This window comes from Triturus cristatus, chromosome 4_2, assembly GCF_964204655.1.
Source record: "Triturus cristatus chromosome 4_2, aTriCri1.1, whole genome shotgun sequence".
NCBI lineage: Eukaryota > Metazoa > Chordata > Amphibia > Caudata > Salamandridae > Triturus > Triturus cristatus.
In genome coordinates this window covers 361289876-361309995 of record NC_140586.1, presented here as the reverse complement: position 1 = coordinate 361309995, position 20120 = coordinate 361289876, and the positions used below count along the sequence as shown (strand labels likewise).

At 47.7% G+C, this 20120-nt stretch overlaps 1 protein-coding gene across 5 annotated transcripts in view; it reads right to left on the bottom strand.

The window, feature by feature from the left end:
- LOC146833886 (ADAMTS-like protein 2) overlaps positions 1–20120 on the bottom strand; it is a 255455-nt gene that overhangs the window by 13508 nt on the left and 221827 nt on the right. For all 5 annotated transcript variants that reach the window (XM_085601779.1, XM_085601781.1, XM_085601784.1 and 2 more), the window contains one exon: positions 5772–5942. In XM_085601779.1, the coding sequence (XP_085457905.1) occupies positions 5772–5942 (171 nt within the window). The remainder of the gene's footprint in view (positions 1–5771; positions 5943–20120) is intronic.

Sequence of the window (20120 nt, the reverse complement as noted above, 5' to 3'; positions counted from 1 at the left end):
CCAGGTTTTTGATGTGTTTAATTTTGCACTAGGGGTTTTATTTGTATTCGTCATATTTGCAAACATGCTCATTCTTTCATATGAAAGAGATACGCGCCAAAGTTGTAGGTGATTTGTGGGAAAGGAGATGGTGTGCCAGGTATTATATGTAAGGCTCGCTATTTTCCGTTTTTACTGATTTTTTTTTTTGTAAACAAATTTTATTCGTCAAAGACACATCCAGCGAAGCTCTGTGACCCAGAGACTTCACCCAATATCAAAAGACAACATACCAGTTTTGACATTTTTCTCATGAAGTATCGTATACAGACTACAAAAGAGACATGCAGAACCAAAGCAATCCCCTCCCTTAAAAAAACATAACACCACCCCCCACCCCACTCCCCCACCCATCGCACTGTCCATCCAGTCAAGGCAGCAGATCTATGCACGACTACTATTCTGTTCCGTCCATGACCCATACCCCCCAGACCCGGCTGTGCCTGGTACTCCAGTGTGCCATGCCTCTTTAAAGCTAGAGGGAGATGGTCCACCACCCACCCAACTATTCCTCCAATATGGGCTTTAAGTCCAGTCCCCTGTAGTCCGCCCAGCGCTTCCATATTTTATAATGTTTACGGGGGCAGCCCCGTGCCACATAGATGGGGGCCTCCAGTCCCATACAAAAATCGAGACCGGTCTTCCAGACAGATAGTGAAGGTGCGGCTGTCGCCTTCCACGCCCTCGCTATATCTCGCTTGGCTAGAGTAAAACCCAGGAGCATCAGATGGCGCTTATAGACATTGCCCCCTATATCCTCCATCACATGCAAGAGCATCAGTTTGGGGGACCGTGGGAGATCCCAACCCAGCACCTCTGACAGACAGGTCAAGACCCCCCGCCAAAACCTAGTTAACACAGGGCAGTCCCATATCGTGTGTAGCAGCGTCCCCTCTGCATTCAGGCAACGGAGGCAATGCGGAGAGGCCGCCAGGCCCGCCTTATACAACCTAACTCTAGTGAAATAGACTCTGTACAGATACTTAAACTGGATGAGCCGAAGGCTCACAGCGACAGCCGCCCCGCGCGGCGAGGCCAGAGCCTCCGTCCAGTCCTCCTCCTCCAGCTGACCCACATCCCCCTCCCAAACCTCACGGAGATGCTGCAACGACGGGGAGCAGTGAGTTACCAGGGACTGATATATTCTCGAAATCTTGTGGTCTCGTAGGTCCCCCATGAACACCTTTGCCTCAATTGGACTAAAATCGTCCAACTCCTCAAGACCCACCAGACTGGGGGAAAGAGCATGCCGGAACTGCAAGTATTTAAAGAATTGGGTACGCGGCATATGAAAGTCCTTCTGGAGCTCCTGGAAGGATTTCAGAATGGGCCCCCTCATAACGTCACCCAGGGTGGAAATCCCTATCGCATCCCAGTCCCGAAATCCGGGGAGGGCCGCCAGCTGCGGCAGACCCCCGTTTCTCCAGAGCGGAGTCTCCCCCGTGAGGCGATTCCACCAACCCATCTTCCGCAGCGCCTGCCTCCAAATCTGAAAGACCAGTTGCGTCACACTAGGTAGTAGCAGTCGCAGCGGAGCGGAATAGAGGAGGGTATGTAGCGAGTGGTTTTTACTGATTTTGACAGATAAATACAACAGAAAACATGTATTTTCTTGTCTGCATTCATTTTTAAATGAGGCTAAAAATGGAAATTGGGTTCCTTTTTGAGTAATTCTAGATACTGTCTACCATGACTACCAGGCTAAAAGCTGTGTTGATAGGTAAGGGGGTTAAAAAAGTAAGGAATTTTAGTAAAGAGGCTTTAACAGCAATAGATATGCACAAGGATGATAATGAAATTTGCATATTTTCATATAAGTGCATTGCTTTATTTTCTGCGAGTGTTCACAGCTTTGAAACCTGGCGGGCATTCAAGAATGAGTGCATGTTTATTGATTAAATAAATGTGTAAATATTCTAATTTCAGCTTCAATTTTACACAAAATTTTAAAGAAATCTGGATAAATACAGATAAATATAGACAGAAATGTCAAAAAAAATAATACCATAACACCAGGAGCCCTAATTATATGGGATAAAGTACCCTTCGGCGTCCATAACCCTGTAAAGGAACTCGACCTTCGATGTTGTTCCTCTACATGGCTATTGAACTCCTAGGTGACTTGCAATATCCTTATAATGTACGGCAAGTGGTCCTTTATCCGTTATATAATCCTATTTAATAGCAGCCAACATATTGACCTTGGAACGATGGAAAGCCGACTTGGCCTTGTTACGATTCAAACTTGTGACATGCAAATCCCACCAGATGTCAGCATTCAGCATTTAACTCACAGAGCCATTTTTTGGTAATCAATGTTTTTGTTTAGTAGCAGACAAACACATGGTATGCTGTATCTACGCCACCTACACATGCACTATATTGTAAAGTATTAATGTACCTGAAGGCAGATACGTGTTAAGGCATGGGCAAAGTGGGCTCTGGCTTCCCAGAGCCCCAGCCTTTCACGTTTTGCAGAGTCTTGCACTCATGACCTTGAATAATTCTTAAACAGATGCATTTAAATACCTTTTTATTTAATGTGAGTGATGAGCGAGAATCTATTACAGACATTTTGCAGAGAAATGTGTTTATGTTTCATGCAACCGCCATACAAAAGATTTTTTTAGAACAAACAGGACCTTACATATGAGAAATGGGAGGGTCACAGAGATTATTTGCAGTAATATCAGTGAGCTGCTGCTGCTGCCTTACACTATTGAAAACACACATCCCTATCCCTGAATATTAGATGTAAACACGTTTAAAAAGTGTGCCTAGGCCCCAAAAACCTTAAGATATCCTTGTCTGATGGTGCGGTCGGAAACAAAACAGAAGAATGTCCAGCTGTTAAGTGAAGGTTAGAAGGGATGGGGCAGACCCGCGGTCCGCCATGTTGCCGCCACAAGAATTTACAAAACACCGGGGGAGTGAGTTTATGTTCAAGACTGTGGATAAGTCCATGGGGTAGAGAAAGTAAGAAGTGATCAACACATGGTGAGATGGGATGGAAAACAAGAAGGGTAGCGCCTGGAGCGAAGGGAGGAAAATGAAGAGGTCGAGAGGGCAGCACATTTAGCGACAAGAATAGGACAGGCTTGCCGCTTTAGAGATATAATTGAGAGTCTGCTGCCCTCTTGTGTCCATAAGGGGAAAGATTCACCCAAGTCACAACACTTTTTGGGAGTTCTTTACGCACCACTAAAAGGGACACTGTGTATTTGTATGTATTGGTTCAAATGAATATATATATACTTTTTTACACGAGGAGGTTTAGATGTTGAGTAGATATGCAACAGAAAAGGAATGCGTCTGAAAATCTCATGATGGGCGGTGGAACACAAACCAGATTAGTCAACCGAGGCAACGTGCAAGGATGTTGGTGAGTGCTGAGTGGTCAAGTTAACGAGTGCTTTAGCTCCACTTTTTCTCTGATCTCACGAGTTGGCTCTTCACTCTGGTTTCAAACTTGCTGTGTGGGAGAGATTTGACGCTGGAAGCCGTACAAGATGGTCTGGAGGTGCGCAAGTTCCTTGTGAGTGTGTCGCAGGTTAGAATGGCGACAAGATAGTGCAGGGTAACACTATAAACCGTTTTGAACACTATTAACAGCTTGCAAGCGCCTGGTTTCAGCTGAGAGCCGCCAAGCTTTGTTGCAAAAGTGAAGGAGGTCCTATAGACTATGAGCCTTATCTGGCGAGGAAAAGGGATATTAACAGATGTCCACAAGCAGGCTGTTGCACTTGCCGAAAATAATAAGTACTAGAAAATACTAGTACTAGAAAACTAATGAGACCGTTGGAATGTTGGGAGCTCCACTGAAGACAAAGGAGTGCTCCGGGCTTCTAAAGGCTAGGGGTGGGCGGAATTTGCAAAACTGACTTTTGCAAATTATCGAGAATTTGCTCAAAATCTTTGTGAGCACACGGAACTTTCGCAAACATGCGAAAATTGCTTTTCCCGCCCGTTCGCGATGTGTTTTTGCGTGCCTGCGGGGAAATATATCTCCAACTTGCCCATGCGGTCACTAATGGGCGTGGCCATCTTGCTCGCGATGCTTATTTCCTGTTCCGGGTCGAATGACGTGTTCGCGATCGCAAACTCTCGCGGGATAGCGGCTACCAACAATCCAACATCTCGTGGCGCACGCGAACGGATAGGAAAACTCGTTGCCGAACGCAGAGACCCGGTAAGTCGTGACCGCGCGCGTGAGAACGCATTTTTAAAGCGCAAACAAGAAAAATACTTCCGTTTCACGGCAGATTGCAAAAGTTTTGACATTTTCGTGCTCACTGCGGAACGCGAAAATGTCAAAAAATCGCAAATTCCGCGAGCGGAACGAAATTTACCGCCCAGGCCTACTAAAGGCTGGTAAAAGTCCGGAACGCCAACATTCCAATGTTGGTTGTTCACAGCTGTTGCTGTGATCAAAGGCCTCACGGAGGCCTCGGGCTCACTGAGGCCTTTGTTTTATTTGTTAGAATACTCTACCCTCTAGTGGCGGAATATTCTTTTAGCCCAGAACAGGGATCGTAGTCAATTGTCTTCTATGAGGGAACACTGGATGCGCCCCTTCAAGTCACAGGACAGGTCCTGCACCTTGCCTTGTCGGGGACAGTACAGGCTTAGGCCACTGCACAAACGTTAAATTAGGGTGACGCTAGGGCCAAAAATAAAAGTCAGGATACCAGTTTCACATTAAATAAGGTACTCGGGGCAGGAGAACATAACTGTTTAACACACCGGGGACATTCGGGTTCCATGCAGGGGACAATACGGTTCCAACAGTGACACTGTGAATGTGGCCGCAGTAAAGAGAGGATGTTTTGAAAGGACCTGGATTTGGTGCTGTGGAAAGTTTGAAAAAGTGTACTCAAGGCAACTGTATAGCTGCCAAGCTTCTCTAGGGTCGTATGATCACGCCTTTTGCCTGTGAGGGCTGCCATCTTGCGTTTTAGAGTCCAGATGTCTAATGTAAATATTAACACGTCTCACAGATTTTCTGCACACAGTAAACATCCATTACAGAAGAACTATATCAGTTTGGGTGGGTATATTTAAAGGTGTGGACTAGACAAGGATGTAAGACAGAAGCAGGATATGTGGTACACAAATGGCAAAGGCATGACAGGACTTGGATATTGATGCTAAGATTACTTTAAAATACTATTAAAGGGATAGGCTGACCAACAACTCAATCTGGCAATGAAACAATGGGCCAGGCTGAATTAAAGGCAAGAGTGCTTCTTTTTGCTGGCATAGGGCCTCTGCTCTGCATTTCTTCACATTCCTCTTATCTAAAAGTAAAATGCACTTCTAAAGCTGCATTTTTCAGGGCATCTGTGCTGCTTCCCCTCCCTTCTGTCACCCACCATGTAAACAGATGCCGGCTCCTCCCTGTCACCTCTGCGCAACAGATGATCACAGTGTGCAGGGATACATTTGTGATATCCCGCATGAGAAATTCAGAAAAGAGCCATGTATCACTGTAGGATACCAACACTAGCAAAACAAGGCATCTTTGGAAGTCTTCTGAACAGTGAACACCTGAATCTTATGGATTGTCATTGGTGGCGGCTAGGTCTATAGTGATATCCTAGTTTGAATGAACTTCAATGAGCATCCCTCCGCCAAAAAATTTACTATCTCTTCGACACATTCACACATCTACTATCTATATTACATGCTTCTCTCTCGATGTGCATTACATGCCTCTAAATCACTTGTATTACCTGTTCCCATTCTTGCTCTACCCAATGTGCAGGGCAGTGTTTGCCTCCACATGGGTGAACTGCCAGTGGTTTGTTGTCTCGGTCACACTGAGAGTTCGCAATCACCTCTCCTTCCATATTTTTGCAATCGATATGCCGGATCATCCGTCCCTCTCCACACGGACCTGAGCACTGGGAAGACAAAAAACAGTATTTTAGATTATATTCACACCAAACCCAATGCCTTTAAATCACATAAAAACACAGTAAACTGTAAATAAGTTTAAGTTAAATTACAGATCTACACCCAACTTGTCTGGCTATCCCCAGCCACTTACTCAGATAGATTCCGTAATAAAATATCTTTCTGTTGCTTCAAAATTGGAATGTCAAAAGAGAATCAGGCTCCTGACTTAAGGAACATCTACCAACTGGACATTGGAAGGGTCTACAGAAGCCAAAAAGAGATATGTGAACCAGCGTTAGAGTCGAAGACAAAAGAATTGACAAAGTGAGAGAGACAGAGGGAGAGAGAGAAAATGAGTGTGTGTGTGTGTGAGAGAGAGAGAGAGAGAGAGAGAGAGAGAGAGAGAGAGAGAGAGAGAGAGAGAGAGGTGAAAAGAGATGAGGCACTAAAAAAGAGTAAGAAGGAGAGAAACATGTAGGCAACTAGAGAGGTGGCAGGACGCAAAGGAGTAAGGGCCAGATGTATGTCCAAAGAATTTGCGAGTCGCAAATTGGTATGTACAATAGTGCCTGCGACACTGACTGCGATGCCCAATGGGGCACAAATTGCATGCCTCATGCATATTAATAAGGCACATGCAATTTGCGACCCCATTGGGAATGGCTGGCCCTCCCAGGTATGGTGGTCTGCTGGGCTCAGCAGACCTCAATGTCTGGGACTGCTTTTAAATAAAGCAGTTTTTTTTAAATGCAGCTCATTTTCGGGATGCATTTTAAAAAAGAAAAATGAAACGTTTTAGTTTCATTTTTTAAGGGCAGTTTGTGGTCCCTGGGACCACTTCTTTCCCCCAAAAAATATTTCACCCTGAATTTGCAAAGGGGAAGGGGTCCCCTGGAGATCCCTTCCTATTTGCAACTTCATTACCACCCTCTTATATAGGGCAGTAAATTGCGAGTGTTTTGCGGCCGCAAAACATTCTTACATAGGGTTGCGAGTCGCAGTTAGGAAGGGACACCCTTGGAACGCCCCTTCCTAATTGCAAGACGCAATTCCTATTTAGCGTGTCGCAAATAAATTGCGACTCGCTAAATAGGGTTTGTACATGGCCCCAACAGTTTTTGCATGCGCAAACGGGTCGCTAACCCGTTTGCGCATGCAAAAATGCATCGTACATCTATCTGGCCCTAAGACAGTTAAAAAAGATGGACTGACCAGGAACAGAGAGAAAAACAAAAGAGATCTTAGTGACACAACAAGGGGAAAGTGAGACAGACAGAAAGATAGATTACAAAGAATGGGCTCAAAAGAGAGAAAAAGGAAATGAGATGGACTGACAGAGAGAGTGAGACGGGCGTACAAGAAGAGGGATGGAGAGAAGAAGAAAGTTGAGGTCCACTAGAAACTGGAGGGGACGTAAGGCTGCAAAAACAACAGTTGATGGACAGAATGCAGAACAATGTCATACATTCACCCCAGTACAGAGATTTGGGCCTAAATCCAGCGTTTTTTGCTCACCATGCCGTTCCAGTTTGAACCCAGCCATATGCAAATCAGTCTTGACCCTGTGCCCAATGGGAACAGTCCAGCCCGAACTGCCAAGCCATGTCCTCCCTGGACTGAAAAAAAGCATCCTAGGACCGGTTTCGGGGTTTCACCCCTCTTCAGCCAGGATAGCTTGATTTCAGTGGCATGGAGAGCACGGGACCCACGTCCGGGCATACTCTTCCCACTCGGGGTGACACATGCAAAAACAACAGTTGATGGACAGAATGCAGAACAATGTCATACATTCACCCCAGTACAGAGATCTGGGCCTAAATCCATCGTTTTTTTGATCACCATGCCGTTCCAGTTGGAACCCAGCCATATGTAAATCAGTCTTCACCCTGTGCCTCATGGGTACAGTCCAGCCCGAACTGCCAAGCCAGGTCCTCCCTGGACTGAAAACAAGCATCCTAGGACCGGTTTCGGGGTTTCACCCCTCTTCAGCCAGGATAGCTTGACTCCAGTGGCATGGAGAGCACCAGACCCACGTCTGGGCATACCCTTCCCACTCGGGGTGACAAATGCAAAAACAACAGTTGATGGACAGGCAGATGTAAAGCTGCCTGAGAAAGCAGCAGAGGAAGGACAACAGTTTAAGAGAAAATGAGTGCTGAAGAGAAAAAGTGGGGAGAGACCACCAAAAGGCTGTACCAAAAGGACAATGCTGTGAACTGAGTATGCCACACTGGTGATAATATCAGCAGGGAGATTTAGAGTCATCCATGTTTTTTAAAAAAATATGTATTTATTATTTTGTCTTCAAATAACAATATAATACATAACATACAGCAGAACCCAGCTTCAATAGCATCTCATAGATCCATCAGTGTACAACATTAAACCAGGTAGATTGACATTACAACTTATTCAGTGGGAAGGGGGAAGACTTAGATTAGTGTATGTACATTTACCAGTCTCCATTAAAAAAATCAATACATACCATCCCCTTTCTTCTACCTCCAAAGGCCCCACTCATCTACACCTCCTCTTACATTTCTCAGGTCGGACCCCACCTTCTGATGAGCTATCTGCTTGGGTATTCTTTATTATATTTTGGTCCGACGGAGGGGCCATCAGCCTTATGACCTTTTCCTCCCCTAACCTCAGGTCTCGATCTGCATTCTCATCCACTCTCACCTGACGCAGTCTATATTCCTCTGCCACAGCCCACTGATCTGGGCCTGCACTATTAGATTGGGGTCTGGGGCAATTGTAGAAAGCTAGTGTATGGCTATGCATCTCTTAGCTAGCAGTTTCCCCAAGGCTGCAAAACTATTCTACAGTTTGCAATCTTTTTTTGGCCTGGGTATTACCCCCAAGAGGCACCTCCAACTGCAGCGTAGCCACCCCCACCCCCTCCAGCTGCAGCGCAGTCACTACCCCGTCATTCGCTCTACCACTTCTGTCCAATAATTTTTCAACCTTTTACATCTCTAAGTCAGATGAAGAAAAGTTGCTTGCTTTGTGCCACACATTGGGCACGCGTCAGGTATGGCAGGGAAAATTCTATGCATTCTCTGAGGCATGAGATAAGTCAATGTAGATAATAAAAAGTAAGCCAGTTTGAATCTGCCATTGCTGGTCATATCCTGCATTGGTCGTGGTCCACTCACCGTCTGTGAGGGGATCTAAAAGATCGATATCCCACAGGCTTCATGTATTAAGCGGCTGACTTTTTTTGTCCTTCTTGAATGCTGCATTGAGGCGCATGATCATATTCTTGCTGGACCCTGCATCTAGCATCAGTCCAGTGAATGTGACTCCGTTGGTTCAGAAGGAAAATCAGTCGAAATCTCTTACACAATTCTGTTACCTTTTCCTTACTAAAGAAACTACCCAGCCCCAGCTGCAATATCTGTTGTAAAACACACAAGATGATGGATGGAATTTTGCACATTGGCAAAACATTCACCCCCAGTCACAGATCTGGGTTTAATCCATCGTTATTTTGCTCACCACGCCACCCCAGTTCAGACATGGCCATATGCAAATCAGTCTTGACCCTGTGCCTCATGGGAACAGTCCAGCCCGAACTGTCAAGCCATGTCTTCCCTGGACCGTAAACAAGCTTCCTAGGACCGGTTTCGGGGTTTCACCCCTCTTCAGCCAGGATAGCTTGACTCCAGTGGCGTAGTGAGCACGGGACCCACGTCTGGGCATACCCTTCCCACATAGGGCGAACACCTAAAAACACAAGATGTTGTGCCTCCTACCAAGTAACAAATGCACCATCTAGGTGCAGATCTCCTAATGTCGGACGTGCCCCCTCAAGGCACTGTTGCATTAGATTTATCCATGGGTTAAGCCCAAAGGAACTAGTGTGGTAATTATCCAAGTAAGTTATGCTCACCCCTAGTTTCAAGCTCTTCTAAGGTGTCGACCATATGACTCAGAATGATACGGAGTTATTTTTTTAATTAAGTCCCCTTCTGCTCTGGGGGGATAGGGAAGTCACAACTAACATTTTTCTTTTGTAATGTCAATCTCCTCTAGCGTCACGTACTGTGAATAGATTACATAGCAGTTCTGAGTGTTAGTGGAAAAAGGGGAGTGCTGGTTATTGAAAATAACCGGTTTACACCTCCTGTCCTCCCTTCTTGAGTGAACATCCACACACATTAGTGTTTGTTTGTTAAGTTGTCTACTAATGACCAGTGTAGGAATGTGAATTAATTTGGGTTGGACAAATGTTCACCTCAAAGATAAGTCCACCACTTGCTGGATGTCACATAAATATAATTAAATAAACCTGTGCTCAATTCCTAATAATGTGAAACAAAGCACAAAGGCTTAAATCAAAGGAAATGTGTAAAGTATTTAAGCAGTGCATACAAAATAGAAAAAGTCACACAAACCACAATAAAACTCCACAACCAATTTAGAATTAAAGAGACAAATGTTATGGGTAAATAAGACCAACATGACAAAAATCCATTAGAGATATGAAGATTTAAGTGAAAACAGCCCCAAAAAAATCACAAAGCATCAATGGTAGTCTGTGGAAGGGGTACACCGGACCTAGGCACAACTGGAGGCCGACCGCAATGGAGCCCTGGTCGGATACAAGTGCATTGGTCCTGGTGAAAGTCTGGAAGTCCAAAAAGTTCAGAACCATTTCAAAATCCCAAATTGTTTTGGAGAAAAATCTTCCTAGAACAGGCCACCCCTAAAATTGTAGCCGCCGCAATGCTGAAATTTAATCTCGAACTGTGGAACTGCCTCTCAAAAACGTTTCCCCACAGGTAACCCTAAAGCTATGGAGGAAATGTTTTTTTTTAACTTTCTTATGGTGCTCAAACAACCACAGGAATGTCTTAGAGGGTAAATGCAGGCTGGGTACTTCTTCCATATACTGTATTCATGCCCAGAAATACAGCAGAACCTGGAGGGAGTAAAGGAATGTTTGATACAAGTCACTGGACTTGTCACTGGACATGGGATCGCCTTCTCCCCAAAATAATTTGCATTAAATATATGGGGGGGATATGGGTTACCCAAACACACAAAGCTATGGTTAGGCATAGGCTTGATAGCCGCCAAACGCAATGTCGCCAGAAGCTAAGGGGCACAGAAGACACCAGATCTGGGACTGGATCTCATATTTTCCTTTTGACCACTATTTCAGTTCCTGTTGTAATTTGCTCATAATAACCAGTAGCTTTTCCCAATCCCAAATGACTGTCACCACTGATTCAAGAGCCACTCCTCTATAAGCCTCTTGTGTTACCTCGCCAAGGCTATTAGAAGAATGCATGATGCATCATGCCCATCCTCACTGTCACAGACTATGATATGGAGTAGTGGGGAACCTGTCTCTGTTACCCCAGAACTCTTTTCTGAATGGCAAAGCCCATTGATTTGAGTTTGTTGAGCTTAGCCCCAGAAAAACGTTGAAGATAAAGGTGAAGACCTTTGCGTAATGAATCGGATATCTAAAAAGAACAAGGTGAGAACAATCTCATTTGTACTGTTCTGGCACAGTTGGAAAGGGATTCCCTTTATCAGCCAGTAATCTAAGTTTGAGTGCACATTTATCACTGGCATTTTGTGAACACCCATGTTGCTGACTCTATCCCAAACGTTAGTAGTTTTGGGATAATGTGGGTCCCCAATTACAAAGCTGGGGTATAAGGGGTGCTCCTTGTTCATTTTGTGGTGGAATTAGGCATCCTTGATGTCTATTGATGCCAGGTAGTCTCCTTCTTCCAAAATCAGGATATCCTCTACTAAGCCCGTCATTTTGAATTTCGAGTTATGATCTGTTTAGGATTCTTAGATCAAAAACTGATCTAGAAAATGTCTTGCATGGAGGTCGGGTGGGGTCTGCTGGGGGCTTCCCTCCTCCTCGGGGGGACTAGTTAGTACTTAGCTATGGGGCGACAGGCACACTGCACTTTGGGGGGGCTATCTGGGCTCATGCAGGGGTGCAGGGAGGGGGGAGTTCTGTTGGGACCGGGGGGTGGGGGGGGGTGTGTTGTTTGTTAGCACCGCAAGGCAAACCCGCAACTGTTTTGTTGTTTTTAAGATGCTCGGTGGGGGGCGACCGATTGTTTTGACGTATGATGGGGGGTAGGGATTTGATTGTGTTGTCATGGAATGTTAACGGCCTGGGGGATAGGATTAAGCGTGGTGTGGTCCTGCAGTATTTAAAACGTATTTCTCCAGATGTTGTCTTCCTGCAGGAGACACACCTTATAGGTAACACCTTTCATGCAATGAATCGGCGGGGATATCGTTTGGCGGCCCACTCCGGCTTCACTTCGGGCTCGCGGGGGGTGGGTATTATGGTCAAGAACTCGCTCCCGTTGGAGATTGACGAGGTGCGCCATGATGAGAGGGGACGCTACACTGTTCTGGTGGGGCGAATGGAGGGTAGAGTGTTTATCTTTATATCAGTGTACGTCCCGCCTGGGTTACAAGCCACTACATTTGCGGACCTGGGGCGCCTCCTTCTGGACCTTCCGGGTGGCCTGTTGGTGGTTGGAGGGGACTTTAACGCGGTTGCCTCTGGGTCTATGGATCGCCATCCCCCTAGGGACCTCCCCCGGGCACAGGCGTGGCTGCCCGGCCTTTTAGACACGCTGGGCCTGGTGGATTGCTGGCGCTTAAAGCATCCCGTATTGCAACAGTACACCTTCCACTCGGGGGCCCATGGTAGCCTCTCGCGGCTTGATTACATCCTTGTCCCGGCGGCCCAGGCAGGGAGGGTGGGGGAGGTGCGCCATTTGGCACGGGGTATCTCAGACCACTCCCCATTGTTGTTGCATTTCGATGTCTTCCCGAGGGGGGATGGCAGAGTGGCCCCGATCAATGCATGGTATTTGCGCGACCCCACCATTCGTGCCGACTTGATCAAATCCTTACAGCGCTATTTCGATGAGAATGTGGGGTCGGTCCCGTCTGCCATCTCCCTGTGGGAGGCTTTCAAGGTGGTTCTTAGAGGGGAGGCCCTCTCCTTTATTTCCAATGCCCGGCGGCGCGAGCGGGAGGAGGTGACCCGGGTTGAGGCCGAGATTGCAGAACTGGAGGGTGACCTGGGGAGCGGGGTAACAGACGCCAAGTTGCATGCTTTGCACTTAAAGCAGGCGGCCTATCGGGCCCTCGTCACGGAGGCGGCCAGGGGCCTCAGTAGAGAGCAGCAGGGGCGATTGTATGATGTGGGTGACAAGGCTGGCAAATTGATTGCGTGGTTGGACAAGAGGGAAAGAGCGAGCCGCGTGGTGCCTCTGATTGAGTGCGTGGATGGTGTGTGCGTCACTGAGCCGGAAGCCATTGTCTCCTGCTTCGCGGATTATTTCCGCGAAGTCTACTCCCCGGTTTCTCCCTGCTCGGAGGAAGATTCCCATGCCTTGCTTCGGGACATCGCACTGCCCTCCCTTACGGTGGAGGACAGGGATTCGCTGGATGCCCCGCCCACCTCGGACGAAATTGCCTCGGCTATTCGCTCGGTTGCATCCGGCAAGGCCATGGGCCCCAATGGTATTCCCATTGAGCTATACAAGCTACGCCCGGATGTGTTGGCGCCCCACCTGCGCGCGATGTTCCTTGCGGCCCACTCGCAGGGCTCCCTCCCGCCGGACCAGCGTCTGGCTACAATTGTGGTGATCCATAAGGAGGGGAAGCCCCGTGAGCGGGTCACATCCTATAGGCCGATTTCGCTTCTGAACGCGGAGCCCAAAATCCTCGCCAAGGTGTTGGCCAACCGGTTGGTTGGCGTGGTGGGCGATTTGGTCCACCAAGACCAATCGGGCTTTATACCACACCGCAACACGGCGCTTAATCTGCGGCGCCTACACGGGGTGCTCGCGCGTGTCCCATTTGTGCGGGAGCCGGCCATCCTGGCGTCCTTGGACGCCACCATGGCGTTTGATACGCTCGAATGGCCATATATTTGGGCGATGCTGGCGAAGTTTGGGTTCGGCCCGGGTTTCGTCAGCTGGGTCAAATTGCTATATTCGGGCCCGTTGGCGCAGGTGGTGGTGAATGGGCGAGTATCTGCCCCATTCGCGCTGGGGCGGGGCACGCGACAGGGTTGTCCCCTGTCGCCTCTCCTGTTCGCCCTGGCCATGGAGCCCCTGGCGGAGTGGTTGCGGTGGCACCCTTCTATCCGTGGTCTCCGCTGGACCCCCGAGCATGAGGACCGCGTGTCCCTCTATGCTGACGATATCCTTTTGTATCTCGCCTCCCCGCGCAAGTCACTGATCGTCCTGGTTGATGTTTTGCGCTCCTTCGGTCGCAACTCAGGCCTGGTCATCAACTGGGCGAAATCCTGTGTCTATGTGCTTTCCGGGGAGGCCCCGGTCTTGCCACGGGACTGTCCGATCCAGATTGCCTCCCAGGGTTTCCGGTACCTGGGTATATATATCACTCTTGACCCGGAGGCCCGCTATGAGCAGAACTTGTTGCCCCCCCTCCAGCGTCTGAGGGAGGACGTGGTGCGCTGGCGGCGTCTGCCGCTCTCGCCGCTCGGCCGAGCGGCCTTATTTAAAATGATGTCCCTGCCGCGCTTCCTCTACGCCCTCCAGAATACCATGGACCTGGTCCCGGCACGCTACTTTCGCGAGGTGGAGGGCCTCCAGCGGCGCCTGTTCTGGGACGGGAGGCCGCGTATTGCTCTGGCTAAATTGATGCTCCCGTGGTACGATGGAGGGGTCGCCCTCCCGGACATCAAACGGTATTACTGGGCCTCCCAACTAGCTGCAATTAATCATGGCCTTTACGGGCCCGCCTTGAACCCGGCATTTGAGATGGACAGGACGCTTCTGCCCGGTGGCGATTATAATCGAGCGCTCTACTCTGGCGCGCCCGACTCCCGTTTGACGGGACCGACGCGTGTCATGGTGCGTGTCTGGCACGCGGCTAATGCAGCTATGGGGTGGAAGGACCGTTTGACCCGAGCGTCTCCGCTGTATGCATCTGAGAGGTTGGGCTCCCTGTGGACGTCGAAGGGCTTCGAGAAGTGGGACACGATCGGAATCAGCACGGTGGGAGATCTCTGGACGAGGGGGGGATTCAAAACTTTTGAGACGCTGCAGGCGGAGTTTCAGCTGCAGGGCAGTGAGTACTTTCGGTACCTACAGGTCCGCCATGCGCTGGGCTCCGTCTTCCCGGATGTTGCATCCATTCCGGAGTCTTCCCCCCTGGAGGACAGAGTGCTAGATGGCCATGTCCCGGACAGCACGATCTCCCTCATATACAAAAAATTGATTAACGATAGATCGTGTCTGCTGACTAGTCTCCGCGAGGCTTGGGTTGCCGACGGGCTGGAGCTGGACGACGAGGATTGGATCTCCGCGGTGGCCTCTCCGAAAGAGGTGGCCATCCCGGCTCGCCTTCGTTTCGTCCAGCTCAAGATCCTTCACCGGGTCTACGTGACGGGGCCAAGGCTTTTACGTATGGGTTTTGCCGGTGATGGAATGTGTAAGCGTGGCTGTGGTGCGTTGGCGACTTTCATGCATATACTGTGGGAGTGCCCGAAGGTGGAGCGATTCTGGCGTGGTGTGCATGAGGTTCTACGGATGGTTACGCGTGTCGCGCTGCTGCCTGAAGCGAGGAGATGCTTGCTGAATGTCTGGGAACCAAATGACTACTCGGTCCCGCAGGCGCGGTGGGTGACTCTGGGATACATGATAGCCAAGCGTGATATTGCCCAATTGTGGGGATCCCAGAGGCCCCCTGCGGTGTCGGCCTGGAAAGAGCATATGGATTGGTGTATGTTTCGTGAAAAGGTGGTGTATGTGGCGAGGGGTAAGCCTGGGGCGTGGATGAAACTCTGGGGCCCCTGGAACGCCTACCGCGGGGGTATTTGTGAGCCGCCGCTGCTACCGGCGGCCTCGCCGGCTCCGTCTCCCTAGATGGCGCCCCTCCCTTGGCCGCGGGCGCGCGGTCCCCCAGTCCCTGATCTACTCCCGTCCCCCTCTTCAGAATTTTGCTGCTGGTTTGGATCCCCCACTTATGGAGCGCGTGTTGTCACTTTGGATCGAGGGTTGCCTTGCGGTTGTGGTTTGTTTACGTTGTTTTGCGTTAAGAAAATGGAACCGTACTGTGGGCATGGAGCTGTGAGGCCTGCACCATTGATCACTCCTGTCTTCCTACTGTGCACCGCTGAGAAAGCTTTTTGTTGTATGTATGTAATATGCTTTTGATGCTCTAGCGGCCGGCCGTGTGGTTGTAGGCCCATACCTGTAACTTCTATAAACTGCAATAAACGGTTTCAAAAAAAAAAAAAAAAAAAAAAAAAGAAAATGTCTTGCTTGGATTCAAGGAGATAAATTGGGTGCCTGTATTGTGTTCCTCCTTTGGTACCGTTTCTATTGCTCTTTTTGTTAGAGGTCCTTCCACTTAATGGAAAACAAATTAGTATTCATTTTTGTATGACTGTCTCTGTGGTTGAATATTGGGAGGTCTGGTCTCTTAATTCTGTGCAGTATCCATAACGTACAATATTTAGACCCAAACTGCTGGATGTTATTTTTTACCATTCTTGCAGAAAACCACACTATCTGACCCCAACTGAAGCTTTGTAATGGGGGTCATCTCGGGTTGGTTTATTCATTGGCCCACCCAGAAACTCTAGGGGCCTGGCTCCTTTTGCTACCTAAAAAGGGCATCCAGCTCAGAGCTGCCTGCTGCCATCATGCTGCTGCGTGCTGACGTCCTGTGGCTTCTCTTGATTGAAAAGTTTGTTGGTCAGGAGGGCATGCCAGACCTTTCCGGTTATGAGGTGCTCCCTTGCTGAAAGCCCCTATGGATGTTGGGGCAGCTCTAAGAGTGTCACTGACCTTTTTTGGGAGATTCCTAGCCATGCATGCCTCCATGGGGCAGCATCAGTGCAGATTTGTCATCTAGCATTATATTTAGCACCCAAAGAGCACTTTACAATTCAAAACAACCTTTATTGATATTTGAGACAGCAAAGGACAAGACAACCAACCATACCCTGTCCCCTTTTCCATCCCGCATCCCGAGATTGATGCTCTCCGAAATAGTCATAAGAAATAAAGAACACAGTTTTGCCTGCCAGTCCCAAGCAATAAATGAAGCCCACCGCTAACTGCCCTACCATGTAAACCTCTGGAAACCACAAGACTCTGCCCCATTTGGAGTCCCTTTAAGATCTAGGTCAGATATTTCAAGAGGGTTCCTTAGAAATAAATCCTAGCTATGGTGACCAGATTTTGGAGAACATGCTCTCAGTTCCAGCCCTCTCATGGGAGACCTTTTTCGTCACTACCCAGGTACCACAGCCTATCAATCCAATCTAACATCACTGGGGGCTTAGCTTACTTTCGTCTTGATAATAGCAAGAGTTTGGCTGACAGCAAGGACAGCATCACCAAATTACATGTACCGCTAAATCACCACACAGATGATTTCCTGTGCCCAACCTAAGAGTAGCAGGAGCTGGATATCTTACTTCGGTTACCTGAAATGCATGGTTCAAAACCTGGGCCCAAAATGCACAGATCTTTAAACATTCACACAAAATATGTAAAATAGTATCAGGTTGCCTTTTGCCTAGTTAGTGTGTGCAATTTGATAAGAGTGTAATGCCACTCAGAGATTCTGGTTTACTTCCCTCTCATGCTTTTATCTCCTACGCGAATAGAATGTGATCCCAATCCTTATCTGAGTGGGTTGTACCCAATTCCCGCTCCCATGCAGTATTGAATCCACTTCTGCAACCATTCAGCATCTTGCAAGGGACCTCTTGCAAGATGCTGTAAATACCTGAGGTCAAGTGTCTATATGTGTCTGTAGGAGTTTCTTACAATGAATCAGTCCCTGTAATGCCCTAGGCTTTACTGTGCTGTGCATATCTCAATGTCTCAACTGAGCGCAATGGTAACACTTCCCCTCTTTTAAGAGACAGTCTTCTTGTGTATATTCACAGGTTTTAATCATACATCCTCTGAATAAATCAACCAATTTCAGGCACCTGCTAGTCTCCCATTTCCAGAAAGCTCACCTGCCTAGCCCTGGTGTATAGTCAGAGTTACTTATAAGGGTGTTAATTGGGGTGGATAACTTATCAGCACTAACTTATCCTTTACTATGTCCTAGACCTGTATGCTAGCTCTTAAAATCACAACTTTGTACAGTAATGTCCTTATCCTCTCACTTGATCCATGGGACCTCCCCATTCAAATGGGCAGTCAAAACATGGCACAGGAGGCACCAATGTCTCTCCCTGCTAGCTCTCGATAACTCTCACATATATCACAGATGAGCCACTTTGAGGAATGTAACTAGGTCTGAACCATCAAACCCACCCTGTTTAGTGGACAGAAAGCACTGTCTGATACCCAACTTCATCCTCCTCCGTCCCCCCAAAATAACTTGAAACATGCTTTTTGAACCAGTTGCAGGTATTCTCTAGGAACAGGGATGTCTAGGGCCTGGAAGAGGAAGAGAATCATTGGCAGGGTCATCATCTTGACCGTTGATATGGGCCCCAAGTCATGACAGGTGCTAAGCATGCCATCTTTTAATCATTTGAAACAGAGGTGGCTAATTAGCTACGAAGTAGTCTCCAGTATGCAAAGTGATATTAATATCTGGGTACTTTACGGATTTCTTGACCCGGCGGAAACTGTATCTCTTCGCAAGCAATGGGGATTGTCTGAGGATGTGTTCAGATTCTTCAGACTTACACAGATTTTTCTTGAAGCCTGCGATTGTACTGAACCTCTCAGGATTCTCCGACAGTCTCGGGTGGGATAAAGTGGGGCCTATCACTTAGAACTATAGGTCATCAGCAAATTTAGTGAGCATATTCAGGTAGGATCCCAGGTTTATCCCATCAATCCCAGGCTTGTTCAGAATCCTCTGGGCCAATGTCTCAATGTACAGAGCAAAGAAGAGAGGAGAAAGCTTGTATCCCCACCTATCAGTTTAAAGCTAGAATCTTGTGCATCAATCCTAACCTCTCGCAGTTGAGGTTGTGAATCTTGTTCAGGAATGAAATTACCCACATCGCTCATCTCATCCTCACTGCTTCTTTGGGAAAGCCCCAATTGCAGGCATTTTTTTTTACAACTAAGCATAAATGCACCTCCTTCATTTTAGGCCTCTGCCACCTTCGTCATGTTATTACTCACTCTCAACCCTACAAACAAACGTGATTGGTTTGGGTGTATTAACTTAGAAGGTCCCCAGTCAATCTCGATGCCAGGTTGACATCACTGCAGACGACTTAGCAAAAGAGTTAAACTACCTGGACATTAAGTCTATAATCTTAGGTCAGAATGCTTTAAAGTGGTGTATACCCATCAGGGTCAGATGCCTTCGAGACCTTAAGAGATTTAATCATCTTCATGATTTCCTTCTTTGTTATAGGATGATCTAGCTTCTATATGTAATCCAGTGTAAATTTATCCAAGTCCGCATGTTTCAACTAATCCGCGCCTCCCTCTGGATGTGATAGGTTGGTATTATAGTGGTCCTGGTAGAACGTTTTGACCCTGTCCAGAAACTCTACCTCCCTCACCAGGCCACTCCCTCACCCAAGAGTGACGCAATTCCACTCTGGTTTTATTTCACCTTTAGCATGGATGCCAACTAATGCAAAGGAACTACTTCGGCTTCAAGGCATTGTTTCCATTTTTTGATGTCAACTGCCTTTTCCTTGGCGTTGACATCAACACATTCTTCTTCTTAAGGGGTAGTGGAGTATCTTTATCTTTTGTCTTCTTCTAATTTCAATCTCCTTTCAAAGTCAAGTCTGAGTTTGAAGGTTTATACTATATGGTGTATTTTTCTTTCATCCTAGGGGTCTTTTTTAGGTCTCACTTACAGGACAGTGCAAGCTGTCTGTTTGCGAAAAGACCTATTATGAGCTTACAGTGGGCTTAGTTCCCGCCCCTTGCTTTCCAATGGTTGGCTTTATTGCCACTCTCAATTGCTTGCTTTTTATCCCTTAGCTTGTTTGGACTTTCCTTCCTCTTCTTGTGTTTATCCCTCCACTGGAGAATGTACTTATTATCTGTGTCCTTCCACTGCTTACTTTTCAGGCGCACTTTTTTCTTTTTGGTTAAGCACTACATGAGAGTGCATGAGCTTTCCAGCTGTCTCCCTGGTGTGTTTCTCTTCCCTATCCACTTTGCTTTGCTCTATCTCACACATGTGCTTCTCCTCGG